At 46.1% G+C, this 22,370-nt stretch overlaps 1 protein-coding gene across 2 annotated transcripts in view; it reads left to right on the plus strand.

Moving 5' to 3' along the window:
• Positions 1-22,370, plus strand: part of GLRX3 (glutaredoxin 3) — a 47,837-nt gene that overhangs the window by 18,670 nt on the left and 6,797 nt on the right. For both annotated transcript variants that reach the window (XR_012322092.1, XM_073685094.1), the window contains exons 4-8: positions 2,007-2,208; positions 7,933-8,105; positions 8,187-8,248; positions 9,144-9,201; positions 9,290-9,342. Coding sequence is in view for 1 of the 2 variants with exons in the window: in XM_073685094.1 (XP_073541195.1) it covers positions 2,007-2,208; positions 7,933-8,105; positions 8,187-8,248; positions 9,144-9,201; positions 9,290-9,342 (548 nt within the window). In the remaining variant the exon portion in view is untranslated. The remainder of the gene's footprint in view (positions 1-2,006; positions 2,209-7,932; positions 8,106-8,186; positions 8,249-9,143; positions 9,202-9,289; positions 9,343-22,370) is intronic.

Genomic DNA, 22,370 nt, shown 5'->3' on the forward strand with positions numbered 1-22,370 from the left:
CGCGCTCGCTCTCTCTCGCTTACAGATTTGCAGACTGCAATAAAGCTAACGCCTCCTGCTGTCTACACCAAAACCAGGATATCCAACATTATTACCCAGCCACCACTAAAATCTCAATAACTATCAGCCGATCTCTGCCTGCACCAGCGCTGTGCTTTGTACCAAGTGCATATTGGGGCTATCAACATAACCACTTCTGACTACGGGATCAGATTTGTACTCCGTTCCATATGCACACAGTAATTCCAACATCTAGGTTCTGCCAGTAGGTATATCTAGGTCTCATCATATCCACCGTATCTGCACTGACGTGACCACCTATTCATAATCCATGTGTCCTCTCTATCTAGGTAATTAAAAGGACCATATCACCTCGATTACTCCTTTTTCACCAACCTCCTACTCAGTCTCAGGAGGTCCAGGGACCTTGCCCTGTTAGTCAGGTATGGTCACTTATAACCATCAGTTTTTCACCACTTATTGCTGATCCTATTCTCGTGTTCCTTCTTCTAGTTTTTTCTCGTCGGATCCACAACGTCCTACGGGACTGTTTAATCGCACGGAACACCTAGACTCATTCAGGTATAAACACGGAAACCCGATCCAACCATTCTGCAAAACAACCCAGAACCTAACCCAGTTTCCTCTTTTTTCTTTTAAGGTGTATCACCACTTCAAACTAAATTGACCTTTATGTGACCTATCTACCAACCGCTTCCAATACGAATTTGATCCTAAACAGGACTCCCTGCAATCAGGACCATCGTCCACATCCCCTTTTGTATTGATTTTAATAATTTTTAATGTACATCATTCTATTTTAATAAAATATACCTTTTACCCTACCACTTCTCACTACTTCTTGCAATCTCGTAGTCCAGCGCAAATTATCTCATTGTCTATTATTACAAGTTATACTAAGTGCAGGGGGGCACTGAGGGGCTGATCATTACACAGGAGGAAATCCCTCCCCATCTAGCATCCCCTCAGGCCCAGCACTATGCCAATCTCAGTGGGGCCGATTTATTAGTACTGGCCCCAAAAAAGGCAGCACAAACTGTGCCAAATATCCCACATTGTTGCACACATCTTGTGGGGCATGTTGGACACTCTTCTCTTCGTTATGGTACTTCTTGGCTGCCTTACTTTGCACCGATCTGTATGGTCCGATTCATTATTGCATTTTTGTCTAATTTTTGCATCCGGGTCATCACGTGCAACATTTTTTTTATGCAGATGTACTCAAGTCTCCGTCCCTTTCAGACCCCTTTGAGTTATTTTGCGTACGCCTGAAATTTTTGCGCAAATAATATGACATTTCAGCGGAACACAAAAAATGTAAAAAAAAAAAAAAAAAAAAAAGGCAGAGCATTTTTTTTTATTTTTGTGCAAATAATCATGAACCGCATTAGTCAAATTTGGGAGAACTTGGCGCAGAAAACGACAATGAATACCAAAAGACTTGGAGGGAGGGGGAAGTGACTTGAAAAGTATCACAAATGATGAGTGGTGCCAAAATAATGGCATATTTAACCCATTCCTGACATTTAGCACAATTTACATTTTTCACTTGCTGTACCTCCCCGATGGGAAAAAAAAATGAAAAAATATAAAAAAAGAAAGCTCAAATTGTCATATGTATCCCAAAATGGTATCAATAAAAACTGCAGATAGCTGCACATACAAAAAAAAGCGCTCATGTAGTTCACAAACTGAGGACTAAAAAGTTACAGATTCTAGAAAGTGGTGACACAAAACAAATTTCTTTTTAGAAATTCCAGAGTATTGGTTTAACCACTGATGTGTGTGTGTGTTCTCATTCGTTTTCTGGATTTTGTAGTGACGGTCATATCACTTAATACAGCAGTGATTCTGCCGGTGTTTTAATAAAAGATTGACAAGTAAGAATGAAGGATGTAGCCCCCGAGACTTGCGTTCTCCCTTGTAGTATCCACGTTTGATGCTCAGGCTTCTTATCCTTTTGATCGTCTTGTTTTCTGTCCTAGAATTCTCAGAAGATTGACAGGTTAGACGGGGCCCATGCACCCGAGCTGACCAAACGGGTCCAGCGCCACGCATCAAATGCCTCTCCCCCAGCTACCTCCAACAGTGCTCCGAAGGAAGACATCAATGTGCGGCTGAAGAAGCTGATCAACGTGGCTCCTTGTATGCTGTTCATGAAAGGGTCCCCTCAGGAGCCCCAATGTGGTACGTACATGGATAGAGCAAGCGAAAGGCTTGTGATGTGTTCAGCAATTCCCCTCTGCTCTATACTGACTTTGTAACCGTTTTATGGGAGTCTGACAACCTGGTGACCTTCTGTGGACAATTGGAAAATGTCATTGCGTCAGATTGGTTAGATACAGAATTAAAGGCTAAAGTTATCACCGATCCATTGAGTTGGGGGATAGCTACCCGACTGCTGAGAGCTCTGGCCGCTGGGTCCTCGAGTGATCCCAAGATCAGGGCTTTAAATCTCCAAGAATGGAGCAGAGGGGCACATGCTCGACCTCTACTCCATTTATTGTCTATGAGGATGCCTGACCTCTAGCGAGGATCGCTCTTGGGCCGGCCCCTAGCAAGGGTCGCAGTGAATGGGTTTGTTAAAAAGGTGGATAGTGCTCGGATGGCATACGTGTTGTCCGAGTACTGGTAATTTTTTTAGCGTTTAACCGTTAGGAGCTGGCTATAAATATAATAACACTGCTCAAGAAAAATAAAGGGAACACTTAAACAACAGAATATAACTCCAAGTAAATCAAACTTCTGTGAAATCAAACTGTCCACTTAGGAAGCAACACTGATTGACAATCAATTTCACATGCTGTTGTGCAAATGGAATAGACAAAAGATGGAAATTATTGGCAATTATCAAGACACCCTCAATAAAGGAGTGGTTCTGCAGGTGGGGACCACAGACTACATCTCAGTACCAATGCTTTCTGGCTGATGTTTTGGTCACTTTTGAATGTTGGTTGTGCTTTCACACTCATGGTAGCATGAGACGGACTCTATAACACACAGAAGTTGCTCAGGTAGTGCAGCTCATCCAGGATGGCACATCAATGCGAGCTGTGGCAAGAAGGTTTGCTGTGTCTTTCAGCGTAGTGTTCAGAGGCTGGAGATGCTACCAGGAGACAGGCCAGTACACCAGGAGACGTGGAGGGGGCCGTAGGAGGGCAACAACCCAGCAGCAGGACTGCTACCTCCGCCTTTGTGCAAGGAGGAACAGGAGGAGCACTGCCAGAGCCCTGCAAAATGACCTCCAGCAGGCCACAAATGTGCATGTGTCTGCTCAAATGGGTAGAAACCGACGTCCACAGATGGGGGTTGTGCTCACAGCCCAACACCGTGCAGGACGCTTTGCATTTGCCACAGAAGCACCAGGATTGGCAAAGTCGCCACTGGCCCCCTGTACTCTTCACAGATGAAAGCAGGTTCACACTGAGCACATGTGACAGACGTGACAGAGTCTGGAGACGCCGTGGAGAGCGATCTGCTGCCTGCAACATCCTTCAGCATGACCGGTTTGGCAGTGGGTCAGTAATGGTGTGGGGTGGCCTTTCTTTGGAGGGCCGCACAGCCCTCCATGTGCTCACCAGAGGTAGCCTGACTGCCATTAGGTACCGAGATGAGATCCTCAGACCCCTTGTGAGACCATATGCTGGTGTGTTTGGCCCTTGGTTCCTCCTAATGCAGGACAATGCCAGACCTCATGTGGCTGGAGTGTGTCAGCAGTTCCTGCAAGATGAAGGCATTGAAGCTATGGACTGGCCCGCCCGTTCCCCAGACCTGAATCTGATTGAGCACAACTGGGACATCATGTCTCGCTCCATCCACCAACGTCATGTTGCACCTCAGACTGTCCAGGAGTTGGCGGATGCTTTAGTCCAGGTCTGGGAGGAGATCCCACAGGAGACCATCCGCAACCTCATCAGGAGCATGCCCAGGCGTTGTAGGGAGGTCATACAGGCACGTGGAGGCCACACACAATACTGAGCCTCATTTTGACTTGTTTTAAGAACATTACATCAAAGTTGGATCAGCCTGTAGTGTGTTTTTCCACTTTAATTTTAGGGGTGACTCCAAATCCAGGCCTCCATTGGTTAATAAATTTGATTTCCATTGATGATTTTTGTGTGATTTTGTTGTCAGCACATTCAACTTTGTACAGAACAAAGTATTCAATGAGAATATTTCATTCATTCAGATCTAGGATGTGTTATTTGAGTGTTGCCTTTATTTTTTTGAGCAGTGTATAAAGCCGAGTAGGAATGGAGTAATGTAAGATCCCGACTGTTTATCCCTTTAAAGTCTATGGTCAGTAGTAACTTCTGTGTAGTTGGGCAGAAGGAGCGGGTTATTGGTGGTCTTTGTCACGACGCTGATGTTTGATCATGGCAGCTAGGGGCTTAGCAAAGCCAATCAGCTCCAAGTCCCACAGTGTGATTAAAAAAAAAAGCAATAAAGACGTCAGTCAAATGACAGTAATGTTTATTAAAAACTTACAGAATTTTTTTTTTCATAGAAATTGAAACAAAAATATCTAATATAACTCCAGAATTATTAAAACTAGTTGGAAGCATTAAAATTGGCTTATTCTATGAAAATAGGTTATTACCTTTTCAAAATGGTGTGGGTCAACCGCTTGTTCTCCCTCTGATCAGTAGAAGAATGAAGCAGTACTGCACACACTCTACCGCTGCTCCATTCGTTCCCTATGGGGCTGCTGACCACTGCGTTGTGCTTTCAGGCAGCCCCATATAGAACGTATGGAGCGGCGACTGAGCATTCACTCCATTCTAACGGGTATAAAAGTGCCCCGACCTGCCAGCAATTAGACCCCACTGATTAATACGTTTTCACTTGTCCTTTGAATAGGTAATTTTGCTGGACAATTCCTTTAACTGAACCACATGGTAATCTGCTTTTTTTACTTTCCCACTATAAAAAAAAAAAAAAAAAAAAAAAAAGTCAATGAATAAACAAAATTGTTCTTTAAAAATGGTTCCAAAAACCCTGCAACCCCTATCTTGCAGAAAACAAGTCCCCCCCCCCCCCCCTCCATACAGTTGCTGATGGAAAAATAAAAAAATTCCCTTGACCCGTGTATGTAGGTAGATATACTGTATTTTTCGGATTATAAGACACCCCCCCCTTCAAATTTGGGAGGAAAATTATGGTGCGTCTTATAATTCGAATATGCCTTACCGGCTGAGATGGAGCAGTTTCCTAAGATCGCTTTTGTTGGAGGCAGGAGTGGGGCGATGCTGTGGTGCAGAGATCTCCATCTGCGCATGCTCTGTCCCAGGCGGCCATTTTCCCGGAGTCCACCGCATTGTAAACCATGGAAGTGTGGGGGCTTTGGGCTTTCACAAAATGTTGGCACCCGCAGCGTCGTACCTCCAAATACCCCCTCCTCCCAACTGGGACCCGCAGCATCACCCCACTCCTGCCTCCGCCAGCAGCGACCCTGGGACCCCGCTTCACCTCCGCCGCCACCTCCAGTAAGGAATAAGATGCACACACCACCATTTTATTTAAATTTTTTTTTTCTCCTATTTTTCTTCTCAAAATTTGGGGTGCGTCTTACAATCCGCAAAATACGGTGTGTGTGTCTGTATATAGCTCTATCTATCTATCTATCTATCTATCTATCTATCTATCTATCTATCTATCTATCTATCTATCTATCTATATATATATATATATTTTTTTTTTTTTTTGTCTACTTTTCTTATATTTTTTTGCTTGTCTACTTTTTCTTCTAAATAAAAAAATATATATCTATATATATTTTATTTGTATAAAAAAATAAATTCAGAAATGTAAAAACAAACAAACAAAAAAAACACCAAACAATAAAGAAACGATGGCTCTTGTAATGCATAGATTTAAAAATCTGAAAATAAAACAATAAAGTGCCTGGTCTTGATGGCCCAAAAGAGACCAGTCCTTAGGGGGTTAAAGTTTGTACTTTTGTAGTGTTTTTTTTTTTTTGAGAATAAAACGACATATTAATGAATAAGTGAATAATATAATCTGCATAAACCGCTATCTGATTTTTTTCTAGTGCAAACACAGGACCTGAGGACAGGTGTAATGTACCGAGCGCGTCTTCATCTTTCTTGGTCTCGGTGCAGGAATATAAGCGCTCGGCGGTTCTGTCCGGTAGCACAGCATTTACACTGTGCTGCATTAACCCTTAAAATTGTAATCCAGGCCATCAATCTTGCCAGTCTGCCCGCCGTCGCCCAGAGCTCCCACAAAGCTGTGTGTTGGGGCCCGGTACAGTAAAAATGATTGAATGTATTGGAAACAGAATAACCAAAAGCAATCAGCCTTCAGCTATTTACTAATGAACTCCCCGATGGACGACACATTTCAGGATGTGTGTTTTACTCCGGGCTGAACATGAACTTAACACTTGAGCGGCAGCAGAGAATAAATAACGGCGCTCACATCACACGCACATCACACACCTTCACCGCATGCAGAGCGGGGCAGCACCGCAGCAGCGCTGGGAGGGAAAGCCATATTTTAGCTAAGGGTCTGGGAATGGGAGGTCACACCGAGGTGATTCAGATACCGGGGTCCGGGCTGACCGAGGGGACTCCGTAATGAAGACGCCTGATTTACACGGGGAAACGGCAGAGGATGCTCATCAGGCCGTCATTAGCAGTGTTATTGGGGACAAATACACCAAAGAAAGGTTTTACCACCCATCGTTCCTGCTATAGACGTAGAAAAGTTTTGCAGATTTCTAATGGCTTCTCTTCCTCTTCCTTTTCACATCTCTGCTTGCTGTCAGTCAATAGGAACATTCTTGGTTTATAACCAGAGGTTGATGGCCTCATACAGTCCATTTATGGTTCATACACCCAATTTCAGAGTCCTTTTGTTAGATAATGTATTAGCTGTGCAGTACACCACGCAGCCAGTAGGTGACGCTCTTTTGTCATAGTTAAGTCAAACTATTGGACATCTCTGTCTGGGAATTAAGATGGCAGTCGGCCTTAGACCGGATTCATACATCTGTTGGTCATGGACTGGCCAAGGGTCTCCTGACCGAAATTGACAGCCTATGAGGCTGTTGAGGTTGGGTCGAAAGAACCGTGGCCGGTCCGTGCGTCGTTGTATGTGACACACGGATGTCTAAATGCAGTTCTGACATCCGTAAATCATGGTCCCGAGTATAGACCATGATTTTGTGACTGCCCATGGGTCTCCTGGCCCCAACTTGATATCCTAAATGGGCTGGTTCAGGAGACTAGTGATTTAGTCCAGAAATCACAATCCATACAATTGTGATATATGGATGTCTGAATTCGGCCTTAAAGGGATCTTATCACTTCTGAGACAAACACAGAAATGGACAGTAGACGAAACAATAAAACTTTTCCCGTGTACATGTTATTAGCAAATCAGATGATTTCCCCCAGTATTACAGGGATGTAGGTTTTACTTTCACTTTTCCGGAGCAAGTTCAGAATGTAGTGAGATTCTCTTAGGGAAATACCACCTGTGATGAGGATGGGGGGGGGGTGGTAAGGAGGGCTGACTCTGAATGGTTAGTAGAGTCTTGTGCTCAGATCCTGGTGAATTGTCTGGTCCATAGACTATTATTATTAATACATATATATTATACCAGTACAAAGAAGCACAAAGCAGCAGTGACAGACTGGTACAGAGAGTGAGCGCACCCGGCTCTTACGGGCTTCCAATCTAATAGGATAGAAAATGATTGGAAAATCAATTTATCACGAAGTCACAATAAACAAAGTACAAATGTGGTGAATTAACCCCTTGACGTGGAGGAGGATCGCAGGGCTCCCCTCTGACGGCCATGGACTAATGACTTGCCCGCTGGACCTTTTCATCCTGTGATATTTTGCCACTACTACTATTGAGACCAGATTTTCTTTCTTGCAGGGTTCAGCAGGCAAATCTTGGATATTCTCAGCAAGCATAAAATCCGATTCAGCAGCTTCGATATACTTTCCGATGAAGAAGTACGGCAGGGACTGAAAACCTACTCCACTTGGCCCACGTATCCCCAGTTGTACATCAATGGGGAGCTAGTTGGCGGTCTGGACATTGTGAAGGTGAGCGTCGGCACGAGCAGCCGGTGGCATCGCACTGCGAGAATACAGCCCGTCATGTGTAACCTGTATTCTCATCCCCAGGAGATGGAGGCATCAGGGGAGCTGCAAACCATGTGTCCCAAGGCCCAGAGCCTGGAAGACAGGTAGGAGGCTGCTCATCTCTAGCCCAGTGCTTTATACCATATATATATGTGTCATAGCATTGACTTATACTAATACATCCCACAGACAAAGCTCTTCCTTTACAAAAAAAAAAAAAAGATCAAAACTTCATGAGACCCCATAATAAAAACGTATAAAGCACAAGTTCTCACACAGCTCCATTAACGGGAAAATAAAAAAAGTTATGGTTCTCGGGTAAATAGTAATGTGTTTTTTTTATTAATTTTTAACTTCTCTTTTTTATTTTTTTATTTCTTTAAAAAAAAAATAAAAAAGCTATACAAGTTTTGGGATTGACATAATCCTACTAACCTGGCTATGTTACGTTGCTAGGTCATCCTGTATTGTAAAATTATTAATGCTGTGAAAACGAGCCCCCCTCCCCCCCACAAAAAAACAAACAAATTGCATTTCTTTTTACTATCTCACTCCACTTATATGTCAAAATGAATTCTGTCATTCAAAACTACAACTCATCCTGCCCCCCCCACCTAAAAAAAAAAAAATCATATAGTTCTGACTACATGAAAAAATAAGTTGTGGTTCTTAGAAGAAAAGGAGGAAAAACATGAAACCTCATCCAGTTGGGAAGGGGATAAAGGAGTTCCCTGGATGATGATGATGGGCTGCAGCGGACACAAGTAAGTGTAAACCATCAGAGATTATAGGTTACTTCTATATTTTACATCATTTGTTAATTATGCACAATTTTCTAAAAATAAAAAAACAAAAACTCTTTGATTCTCTCTGCATACAGAAGACACAGATAAAATTGAAAGTGACCTGGCAGAGGGCCTCGGCCCCCCGACTGTAGACACTGCTGCTGTTGAGCGGGGAGTGATGTGGATAAATTAATTATTTTTGCTTGTTTTTCAGACTTAAGGCTCTTATTAATAAAGCCCCAGTCATCCTATTCATGAAGGGGAGCAAACAGGTACGATATGGATGCTATATACCTGGAAATGTTTTTTTTTTCCTTGTAAAAAATTAAATTAAAATTGTAACTTGTCTTTATTTTCTAGATGGCTAAATGTGGCTTTAGCAGACAGATTCTGGAGATTTTGAACAATGCTGGGTAGGTCGTATACACCGCACTCGCTCCTAGCCATCTGTGGCTTGTGTGGGATAGTTGGCTATGCTTGCCATTGGTCAGTGGTCCGGCCCTCAGCTTGTGGCTGTGAATCCATGAAATGCTGCTGTCAGTCTATGACAGCAGCATTTACAGCACGGGGCGCGTCATTCTATGGGCCCATTGTCTCCTCCGTGACGCGATCATGGGGCATTGATGGGTTGCCACGATGGCCACGGGTCTGCTGAAAACTCCTCTGCCTGTCACGACAATACTCCTGTGAAATATGCATGGCAATACTATGGTATTGCTGTGTACTGCACAAGCGATCGAATGATCACAGGTTCTACCAAATATAGTAGAAAAAAAAGTGTATATATATGTTACTGTAAAAGTCCGAAGGCCGGTAAAACCTAGGGTTTACCGGTCAATCTGGACATTTACCGAGGCCGTCTGTAAAAGCTCAAAATGAAAAATAAAATTGGACTTTTACCTGTGAAGTCTTGGTAAATGTTAACATTTACCGTCGAGCGTGGTAAAAGTCAGAAATATCAGGTGTGAAGACGGCTTCTTGGTAAATGTAGCTGAGAAGGGTGTAATAAAAAGTGTAAGCCAACGCGGGAAAGGTGTCTGATTAGGCAGATACGGCGAGGAAATGGAGGACACAGTGTTCAAAGTTTTTATAAATGTAATAAGAGTAAATGGGGAAAATATGGTAATAACAATGAACAAAATCTGCTACCCTGTAACGTATGTACGTTCTATATATACAGATGTCAATCCTGACTATCCTTAACGTATGTACGTTCTATATATACAGATGTCAATCCTGACTATCCTTAACGTATGTACATTCTATATATACAGATGTCAATCCTGACTATCCTATGATTATTGTTCCGATCATACAAAAAGTGTCCTCTTCCCGCTAACATGCAACCACTAACCCCACACTAAAATATGCAAAAGAGAACGTCCTATGAATCTTAGGGTATCAGTGTTCCGCAGCACCCTCTCACAAATAGTTACAAGAAGTACACACGCTGCCGGTGTAGTAGTGTATAAATTGTCCTATACTTAGCTTCCTGTAGAGCGCAGAGTCCAAAGTCTTTCCAAGGGCCCCTTGCAAGGTGGACGCTAACACCGCTCACACGATTTACCGTTGCCGCACCAATGTGGTAGAACCAGAAGATATGCAGATAAGCTCTGAGCCGGAGTTGCTGGGTGCCATGAACGGTCTGTTCCACCCGAGCACCGTAGTTACTGATCAGGGGAATTGGAAGACAGCGCATTCCGAGAAAAGGCTGGAAGGAAACAGCGCAACAGCCCTGTCTGGGCTCAGTCTAGTCAGCACAGCACCAGTCCTCTCACTCTCCCTAAAATAGCTCCTGCCTCAAGTCCTAGTTTCCTGGGGTTCTCTTCTTAGATTGCTGCCCAATCACTGCCTGAAGAAAATCACTAACTCATCAATGGCAGTGTTAGACCAGTAGATGGTGCTGTTGTACAGTCTTTCACACAGTGCTGAGTAACCCTATTACAAAAGAACATGGGATTCTTGCCAAGCAGTGTGGGTAAATGGGCGTACTTCCTGTTTGTGTCCTCATGCTGGACGACTGCCTGAGTGTTTTGCAAGCTGCACATACTTCTCAAAGCTGCATAGCTGACTGCCTGTCAAAGCTGCTGCACAGGCACTAGCTGATTGTCAGATCATGAGTGAGGAAATGAAAGATCGTTTTTCGGAGCTCTTGAATGAAGTGGTGGAGAAAAAGCTAGATAATAATTTTTATCTCACGGACGTTAAATGCGAGAATATATTGAAAGAAGTGAAGGAGGCTGAGGTGGCGGTACCTAAACAGAGTATTCACTACAGGCGTTTGAAGAGGTACGACATCATGACCGTCGGAAGTGATGAAAAGTTAATTGCACCAATCTCGTGTGAAAAAGACAACGTGTTGCATTACGTTCGGTGTGCAGAACTCTTTAGTGTCATTCATAATGCGCACATCAGTACCGGCCACGGAGGGCGGACCAGGATCCTAAAGGAGGTGAACTGTAAGTTCAAAAATGTCACAACGGAGTCTATAGTTATTTATCTGCGACTCTGCCAGCCATGCCAGAAAAAACAGAAGATTACCAAAAAAGGTCTTGTTGTGAAACCCATCCTACACAGTGAAATGAATTCTCGTGCTCAAGTCGATCTCATTGACATGCAATCCAATTGTGATAATGATTTCAAGTTCATATTCGTCTATCAAGACCACGTCACTAAATTTGTTCTTCTACGTGCTTTATGCACTAAAAGAGCAGAAGAGGTTGCGTACCACCTCCTTGACATTTTTTCCACTTTTGGTGCCCCGTGTATTCTGCATTCTGATAATGGGAGGGAATTTTGTAACAAGGTCTTACAGAGTTTGTGCGCGATGTGGCCTGATATGAAAATAGTGCATGGTAAACCAAGACACAGCCAGTCCCAAGGCTCCGTGGAAAGAGCAAATCAAGACATTGAAAACATGTTGTCAACGTGGATGGAAACAAATAAGACACCCAAGTGGTCTGAGGGCCTTCACTTTGTACAAGCAATGAAAAATAGAGCATACCATGAGGGAATAAAATGCTAGCCCTATGAAGCTATGTTCGGAGTACCATCACCTCCAAAATTCCTAGTGATGGGATCAGAAATCTCTCTTCAGAAGAAGATCTTGAAAAAATGTATGGTTTGAAAGAGGAACCTAGTGATCCGACATCACCAACAGAAGCCGAAGGGTCAGATGAATCTAACTTTCATCGCACGTCAGCACCGACAGCAGCAGAAGCTTCGGATGAATCCAACTGTCATCAGCTGTTCACAACGGAAGGAGAAGCTTTGGACTTATCCAACTGTCCGCACACCTTAACAGCATATGAAACTCCACCAATTTTGCCATCCAAGAATAATGAAGACCTAAAAGAAAAAAGTGTCGAGTCAAAGCCTTCTAAGAAAGATGGAGAACTTCATGATGATCAGCAACCTGACGTTTTGATTTCGCATACAATCAATAGAAGAATTGGTGCGGTCAGAAGAGTTCGAAAAGCTGCAAGAGAAGGACTTGAAACACAGGCCAAGAAAATGTTGAAATGTTCCAGTCAAAAATTACCCGAACCTAACATTGGACAGAACATCAGAATCAGAATTCCAGACGTCGACCGTTCAAAAATGGACCCTAAGTCGATCATTGCGATTATTATAAAAAAAGAAGATGACTTCTACCAAGTGGGGACTACCGCTGGGATCCTAAATGCAGTAGGAACTCCCCGCCCACTAGGGTCATCCCGCCCTCTGGCCGGATCCCCCTTCTCCGCCACTTAAAGATCACTACTTACCGGAGGCTACCAGAGGCTGCACAGGTCTCGTCGGCCGGCCGCATCCTCCTTCTTCTGGGTCACATGACTGCATACATCACCATGAAAGTGACAGGTGTATGTCATGTGACACGAGTTGTCACATGACTTACGCATGCGTCACTTGCGTTGTGACGTATGCAGTCATGTGACCCGGAAGGAGAACGCGGACGACGAGACCTGGGAAACCTCCGGTAAGTAGCAATTTTGCTTTATACCTGTCTGCCCTGCACACTCGCACCATCCATGCCTTCTGATGATGCATGAAACATACATTATCGGAAGGCACGGATATATCCGACAGATATCGGGATTATCCGTATCCGTACAGCCCGTTATCCGCTCGGATAACGGGTCTGGACGGATCTATCCGCTTATCCCTAGTCACAATTACAGAATTACATAGTTTTGAAGTTGCGTTATTCTTGTATTTGCGGTAATTTGTCATTTTTGAGAAGTATTTTCCTACATAAATGTTTTCTATTTGCAATTTCCTATTTGTATTTGTTCATTTGCATTTTGAAGAATAAAAATATTTCTAACGACTAAGGCCTTCATCAGAGTCGGAAATTGCGTTTAGTTAACTTTTACCACCATCATCTGCTGGTAAGAGTCAGAATTCTGTGACTCAAAGTTACTTTTACCAACACATGCTGGTAAATGTAAAGATTTACCAATTCGCCCAGGTAAAAGTCCAAAATCGTTCGTTTATATGGAATATCTGACTTTTACCAACGCTGTTGAGAAATGTTAAGATTTACCAAGACTTCACTGGTAAAAGTCCAATTTCACTTTTCATTTTGAGCTTTTGCCGACGGCCTCGGTAAATGTCCAGATTGACCGGTACATCCTAGGTTTTACCGGCCTTCTGACTTTTACAGTAATATATGTGTGTGTGTGTGTGTGTGTGTATATATATATATATATATATATATATATATATATATATATATATATATATATATATATATATATATATATATATATATATATATATATATACATACATACAGTGCCTACAAGTAGTATTCAACCCCCTGCAGATTTAGCTGGTTGACACATGCAGAATTAACTTGTCATTGTGACATTCGTACTGTAGATCAGCCTGGAAGTGGGAAATGCACTGCAGCAAATTTTTTTTTTTTTTTAAAAAAAAAACGTAAAAAGTTAATTCAGAGTGTCATTTATTATTCAACCCCTCAAACCACAAGAATTCTGTTTGGTCCCCCTAAAGTATTAAGAAGTAGTTCAGGCACCAAGAATAATGAGCTTCACATGTGTGGATTAAAGATCTCTTTTGCCAGCCTTTTCTGACTATTTAAAACCCTCCCCAAACTTGTGAACAGCACTCAGACATGGTCAACATGGGAAAGACAAAGGAGCATTCCAAGGCCATCAGAGACAAGATCGTGGAGGGTCACAAGGCTGGCAAGGGGCACAAAACCCTTTCCAAGGAGTTGGGCCTACCTGTCTCCACTGTTGGGAGCATCATCCGTAAGTGGAAGGCTTATGGAACTACTGTTAGCCTTCCACGGCCAGGACAGCCTTTGAAAGTGTCCTCCCGTGCCGAGGCCAGACTTGTCCGAAGAGTCAAGGCTAACCCATGGACAACAAGGAAGGAGCTCCGGGAAGATCTCATGGCAGTGGGGACATTGGTTTCAGTCAATACCATAAGTAACGTACTCCACCGCAATGGTCTCCGTTCCAGACGAGCCCGTAATGTACCTTTACTTTCAAAGCGTCATGTCAAGGCTCGTCTACAGTTTGCTCATGATCACTTGGAGGACTCTGAGACAGACTGGTTCAAGGTTCTATGGTCTGATGAGACCAAGATCGAGATCTTTGGTGCCAACCACACACTTGACGTTTGGAGACTGGATGGCACTGCATACGACCCCAAGAATACCATCCCTACAGTCAAGCATGGTGGTGGCAGCATCATGCTGTGGGGCTGTTTCTCTGCCAAGGGGCCTGGCCATCTGGTCCGCATCCATGGGAAGATGGATAGCACGGCCTACCTGGAGATTTTGACCAAGAACCTCCGCTCCTCCATCAAGGATCTTAAGATGGGTCGTAATTTCATCTTCCAACAAGACAACGACCCAAAGCACACAGCCAAGAAAACCAAGGCCTGGTTCAATAGGGAAAAAGTCAAGGTGTTGGAGTGGCCTAGTCAGTCTCCTGACCTTAACCCAATTGAAAACTTGTGGAAGGAGCTCAAGAATAAAGTCCACATGAGACACCCAAAGAACCTAGATAACTTGGAGAAGATCTGCATGGAGGAGTGGGCCAAGAAAACTCCACAGACCTGTGCCGGCCTGATCAGGTCTTATAAAAGACGATTATTAGCTGTAATTGCAAACAAGGGTTATTACACAAAATATTAAACGTAGGGGTTGTATAATAATTGACCCACACTTTTATGTTTAAAATTTAATAAAATTCAACTGAGCAACATAACTTTTTGGTTTGTAAGATTTATGCTTCTGTTCATAAAACCTACTCTCGTTTGCAGATTGAAGGCTCTAACTTATTTGCATCTTATCAAACCAGCTAAATCTGCAGGGGGTTGAATACTACTTGTAGGCACTCTATATATGTATATATATATATATATATATATATATATAATTTGTTTTGTACTATATTTGGTAGGACTATAATAATAATAACAATAATAATAAGTATATAATTCCACATGTGTTAATTCATAGTTTTGATGCCTTCAGTGTGAATGTACAATTTTCATAGTCATGAAAATACAGAAAAATCTTTAAATGAGTAGGTGTGTCCAAACTTTTGGTCTGTACTATATATATATATATATATATATATATATATATATATATATATATATATATATATATATATATATATATATATATATATATATATATATATATATATATATAAAATATATTATGCCGTATTTTTCGGACTAAAAGACGCACTGGACCATAAGACGCACCTAGGTTTTAGAGGAGGAAAAATAGAAAAAAAAATATTTAAGCAAAAAATTTGGTCATGATGCCCTGTTATAGGGGAGGGAGTCTGCTGCTGACACTGGTATTGGGGTAATGTCCCCCAATTCTGTTAATATCCCCCATCTTGGTATATGTGGCCCTCATCCCCATCCTGGTATGCATGGTACCCCTTAATCCCCCATCCTGGTATTCATGGCACCCCTTTGATCTACCATCCTGGTATGCATGGCACCCCTTGAGCACACATCCTGGTATGTATGGCACCCCTTGATACCCCATCATGGTATGCATGGCACCCCTTGATTCCCCCATCCTGGTATGCATGGCACACCTGGATACCCCATCATGGTATGCGTGGCACCACCTGATCCCCATCCTGGTATGTATGGCACCCCTTGAGCCCCCATCCTGGTATGCATGGCACCCCTTGATCCCCCATCCTGGTATGCATGGCACCCCTTGATTCCCCCATCCTTGTATGCTTGGCACCTCTTGAGCCCCCATCCTGGTATGCATGGCACCCCTTGAGCCCACATCCTGGTATGCATGGCACCCCTTGATTCCCCCATCCTGGTATGCATGGCACACCTGGATACCCCATCATGGTATGCGTGGCACCACCTGATCCCCATCCTGGTATGTATGGCACCCCTTGAGCCCCCATCCTGGTATGCATGGCACCCCTTGATCCCCCATCCTGGTATGCGTGGCACCCCTTGATTCCCCCATCCTTGTATGCTTGGCACCTCTTGAGCCCCCATCCTGGTATGCATGGCACCCCTTGAGCCCACATCCTGGTATGCTTGGCACCCCTTGATCCCCCATCCTGGTATGCTTGGCACCCCTTGATCCCCCATCCTGGTATGCTTGGCACCCCTTGATCCCCCATCCTGGTATGCTTGGTGACGCGCCCCTGGGCCTGTGTCGCGCTGCGTTGCGCACGCGGGAGCTTACCCGGAGCCGGATCTCTTGAGGGTTGTAGTCTCGTGGCGGCGACCCGGTCCGTGCCCAGGGAGTCAAACTGAGCGGCGATGTACTAGCAGTAGATGGTTGGTGACTACGCCACCCGTTGAATGCAGCTATGGAGCTGCCGCTGCGGGGCAGACCGCTGAGGCCGGTGGAAGGATGGTGCAGCGTGGATGGTATAACCCCCAACGGGAGGGGTATGGCCTCAGGGCAGCCGACGTGGATGATGGGGGTAGCAGGAACCACTCAGAGACGGTGCGGTGTAGTTCAGGGTCTTTACTGGTGACAAAGATAGACCCTCCCGGAGTACTTGCTAGTGATAGGGGCCTGGTCAGTCCTTGAGCAGATGGGATTTCCCCTGGCCAGGCGGAGTTGTAGGCCTTCCCAACTAACTGTACTCTTCTGGCTACCTTGCTAGAGGCGGGAATAAGTAGCCCACGTCCCTGAGTGTACCGTGTGGTGCTCACCCGTATGGCCGGTGACTCGGGGCCTTCTAATGGCTTCCGCTCCACGATGGCGGTGCTGGTCCCACGCGTGTGACCGTGCCTTCGGGCTTCTGGGCCAGAGGACCTGAAATCCTCTGCCGGACGGTTTCTGCTGCTGGGTAGGAGTTAGTCCCCACAGCCTCGGACTCCGGGTCCGGTTAGAAATCTTCTCAGTCAGGGCGAGCTCTGCAGCTGCCAGCCCCTGACTCGTTGTAACACTGCTCCCCACAGAGCTCCTGATGTTTCTTGCTATGCTGCTTCTCTTCGCTACTCTTCTTAACTCCAGGCTCAGGCCCCTGGACAGGGCCTGCCTGTGGAGCAGAGCCCATAGAGCAGCTCTGCTCCCTGTCTTCTCCTCTCAGAACTCTCTACCCTGCCTCAGCCCCAGGTTTATATAGGGGAAGTCCTTCCCCTCCCAAGACTGGGCAGGAGGTGTGGCATGCACAGGATCCCTGACCAAAGGACCTCCCACCTGCTCTCAGACGTAATATCTCTATCACTGTGGCAACCAGACCCCTGGGGTGTCACATTCCCCCCTAGTGAAATTTAGTACTCCGGGACTAAACATATTTTTTAGAAAAACATAACAAGGTATAGCAATAACAATACAACAAGAAAAACACATAAGATGGTTACGGCGTGTCCGCAACCGGGTGCAGTTTTGAAAAGCAAGGTGTCCATTTCACCAAAACAGGGAGACGTAACCAGGTAGGGGCCTGTCCTGCCCCGAGTCCTTAACAGTCTTTAGTCCATCCTGGGTTACGCTCCAACTATGTACAAGGATTCCCGGTAAATCCACCAAGGACTCCTAAAAAGAACGCCGGAGAGTTCCACCTGTTGCCGTCGCATCAGTGCCCGGATCTCTTTCTGGAGCACTCGCTGCTCGCCGGAGCTGGCGTTCTTGGCAACCTGCTTTCCATATGTCCGGGTTGATTGCAGCGGCGGCAGATGGGTCGTCCGTCCTCGCTGTATCGGTCACTGGGTCTTCCTCTGGCCGGTGGGGTCCTCCTTGGTCGACGCCACGGGATGTCCTCCGGTCCGGATGCCAGCTGGATCTTCCCTGGGGTGGAAACCTGTAAAGACTGCACAGTTCGGGTTAGCGCAGCAACGCTCTTAGCTAGCTCTTGGACCTGATGGCGTAGGTCTGGAGCCGGGTCATTGTCCAAAGCCTGCGCATCAGCTCCCACAGGCCCTGCCGACAAGGGCGCCGCCTCCTGGTGGTAAGTGATAGCTGGGCGCCTGTGGGTCACAACGCTACCCGGTGCCGGTTCTCGGAGCACCCGGATGGCTCTGTCCTTGAACTGTGCAAAGTCCAGATGGGGATCTTGTAAGGCCATTGCCCGCAACTGGGTTCGGTGGGCATTGCAATATAAACCCTCTATAAATTGTTCAGTCAACAGCCTGTCCTCGTTTCCCACCCCATCAGGGTCGGTCTGCTTTATGGCCCTCAGGGCCTCTTGTAGGTTTAGTGCATAGTCCCTTATACTCTCATGCGCTCGCTGCTTGCACCCGTAGAATCTAAGCTTAATCTCGGCTGAGGTGCGGGTATCAAAGGTGTCCTTCAGCCAGGTTAGTATCCCTGCGACAGTCTTCCTCCCAGGTGGCCAGGATTTTACTTCCCTTTTGGCTGCCCCGGTTAGTTGGGCCACCAGGATGCTCACTTTTTGCTCTTCTGTGAGGGGGTACACCTGGAAGAGGCTATCCAGCTTTTCTCTAAAGTCATGCAGGGTATGTGACTCCCCTGAGTACTGGGGTAGCCAAGCTGCTCCCGGGATATAGGGCATGGTGAAGGGCATAACTGCAGCAGCGGTGGCGCTGGCGGGGGTTGAGGCAGTGAAGCTCTCCTCCGTATCCGACATCTTCCTCCCCCCTAGTGGACCGTGGCCTACCTTGCGATGATCCTGTTCCGTAGGCCGCGGCTCCGCAGTGGATCGTCAGGGTTGAGGACCTTCCGTCGCGCTCCGGTGACGTCGGCGTCTGCTGGGCTCCTTCCAGGACCTTACGCAACGTCCGGACGTGAGGCGGGGCTTCAGTTCTCGCGCGCTTTCGGAGTCCACGCCCCTCTTCTTCCCGTGCGGCGTCCTCAAGATGGCGTCCAATGGCGGGAAAACTCCACGGATGGCGGGAAGAAGGTCGAAGATGGCGCCGGATGGCGGGAAAACTTCGCGGATGGCGGGAAGAAGGTAGAAGATGGCGCCGGATGGCGGGAAACCTCCACGGATAGCGGGAATCTTCACCACTGGTAAGTTTGAACAGTCTTTGCTTTTCAGGCACGCAGTACCCGGTGGTTGCGGGCACGAAATCCTGCCGACTACGCCAAAGTTGACGCGCCCCTGGGCCTGTGTCGCGCTGCGTTGCGCACGCGGGAGCTTACCCGGAGCCGGATCTCTTGAGGGTTGTAGTCTCGTGGCGGCGACCCGGTCCGTGCCCAGGGAGTCAAACTGAGCGGCGATGTACTAGCAGTAGATGGTTGGTGACTACGCCACCCGTTGAATGCAGCTATGGAGCTGCCGCTGCGGGGCAGACCGCTGAGGCCGGTGGAAGGATGGTGCAGCGTGGATGGTATAACCCCCAACGGGAGGGGTATGGCCTCAGGGCAGCCGACGTGGATGATGGGGGTAGCAGGAACCACTCAGAGACGGTGCGGTGTAGTTCAGGGTCTTTACTGGTGACAAAGATAGACCCTCCCGGAGTACTTGCTAGTGATAGGGGCCTGGTCAGTCCTTGAGCAGATGGGATTTCCCCTGGCCAGGCGGAGTTGTAGGCCTTCCCAACTAACTGTACTCTTCTGGCTACCTTGCTAGAGGCGGGAATAAGTAGCCCACGTCCCTGAGTGTACCGTGTGGTGCTCACCCGTATGGCCGGTGACTCGGGGCCTTCTAATGGCTTCCGCTCCACGATGGCGGTGCTGGTCCCACGCGTGTGACCGTGCCTTCGGGCTTCTGGGCCAGAGGACCTGAAATCCTCTGCCGGACGGTTTCTGCTGCTGGGTAGGAGTTAGTCCCCACAGCCTCGGACTCCGGGTCCGGTTAGAAATCTTCTCAGTCAGGGCGAGCTCTGCAGCTGCCAGCCCCTGACTCGTTGTAACACTGCTCCCCACAGAGCTCCTGATGTTTCTTGCTATGCTGCTTCTCTTCGCTACTCTTCTTAACTCCAGGCTCAGGCCCCTGGACAGGGCCTGCCTGTGGAGCAGAGCCCATAGAGCAGCTCTGCTCCCTGTCTTCTCCTCTCAGAACTCTCTACCCTGCCTCAGCCCCAGGTTTATATAGGGGAAGTCCTTCCCCTCCCAAGACTGGGCAGGAGGTGTGGCATGCACAGGATCCCTGACCAAAGGACCTCCCACCTGCTCTCAGACGTAATATCTCTATCACTGTGGCAACCAGACCCCTGGGGTGTCACACTTGGCACCCCTTGATCCCCCATCCTGGTATGCTTGGCACCCCTTGATCCCCCATCCTGCTCTGCTTGGCACCCCTTGATCCCCCATCCTGCTCTGCTTGGCACCCCTTGATCCCCCATCCTGCTATGCTTGGCACCCCTTGATCCCCCATCCTGGTATGCTTGGCACCCCTTGAGCCCCCATCCTGCTGCCCACAAAAAAAATAAACACTCATACTCCCCTCCTCTCTCCTCCAGCGCTGTCCCGCTCTGCTGCTGACATTCACTGTGTGAGCCGCGCATGACAGGGCGCGCGTGGCGTCCCTGCCATGCGCCCTCACACAGTGTGAGAGCGCGCACACTGTACCGCAGCGTGGCAACTGCTGCCGCTCTGCGGTCAGTGTGCCTGCTATTAAAGACCATGGATATTCACTACAACCCATGGGAGTGGGTTGTAGGAAATATCCATGAGCTTTAATAGCGGGCACACAGTGCTCAGCAAGAGCCGCGCTGCGGTACAGTGTGCCGGCTATTAAGGAAAATGAATATTCCCTGCTCCCCATGCCCATGGTCTTTGGGGAGCAGGGAATATTAATTTTCTTTAGCAGCTGGCACAGCACAGGCTGCAGCAGTCGGCTGCTGCTTCCTGTGCCCCGCAGATCCCCCGCTGCTGCTCCCCCAGACCTCCTACCACGCAGAGCCACAGTATACACAGGGAGATAGTATTTGGACTATAAGACGCACCCCCACATTCCTCCAAAATGGGAAAAAGTGCGTCTTATAGTCCAAAAATACGGTGTGTATATATAATATATATATGCGCACATATATGGTATTGCGAAGTCCGTAAAAGTCCTATGTATAAAATTAAGGAAATTGTTAAATGGGTGTAATCAGAAAAAAATGGCAACGACAATTACTTTTTTTTTTGGACTAAAAAAAATGCAATAAGAGGCGATCAAAACATTGTATCTACCCCAAAATGGTATCAATAAAAATGTCAGCTTAGGGCACAAATACTAAATCCTCACAAAGCTCCATTGACCTAAAATTGAATACATTACGTGTCTTGAAAAATGGCGACACACAAGTGAATTTTTTTTTATTTTATTTATTTATTTATTTTCCAAATTTACGATTTTTTTTCTCCACTTAAATAAAAAAGCCAAAACCACTATACGTGTTTGGTAACGCCGTAATCTAACTTCCCTGGAGAATCCTATTGCCCAGTCTGTTTTACCGTATAGTGAACATGGTCAATAGAAGAACAAAAAACAATTGTCAAATTGCACTTTTTTCACAATTCCGCTGCACTTGGAATTTTTTTCCCCACTTTCTAGTACATCACATAATAAAATGTATGATGTCATTCAAAAGTACAGTGCCTACAAGTAGTATTCAACCCCCTGCAGATTTAGCTGGTTTGATAAGATGCAAATAAGTTAGAGCCTTCAAACTTCAAACGAGAGTAGGTTTTATGAACAGAAGCATAAATCTTACAAACCAAAAAGTTGTTGCTCAGTTGAATTTTATTAAATTTTAAACATAAAAGTGTGGGTCAATTATTATACAACCCCTATGTTTAATATTTTGTGGAATAACCCTTGTTTGCAATTACAGCTAATAATCGTCTTTTATAAGACCTGATCAGGCCGGCACAGGTCTGTGGAGTTATCTTGGCCCACTCCTCCATGCAGATCTTCTCCAAGTTATCTAGGTTCTTTGGGTGTCTCATGTGGACTTTATTCTTGAGCTCCTTCCACAAGTTTTCAATTGGGTTAAGGTCAGGAGACTGACTAGGCCACTCCAACACCTTGACTTTTTCCCTCTTGAACCAGGCCTT

Source organism: Phyllobates terribilis, unplaced genomic scaffold, assembly GCF_046119375.1.
Source record: "Phyllobates terribilis strain yellow unplaced genomic scaffold, ASM4611937v1 Scaffold_5__5_contigs__length_657084704, whole genome shotgun sequence".
Taxonomy (NCBI): Eukaryota; Metazoa; Chordata; class Amphibia; order Anura; family Dendrobatidae; genus Phyllobates; species Phyllobates terribilis.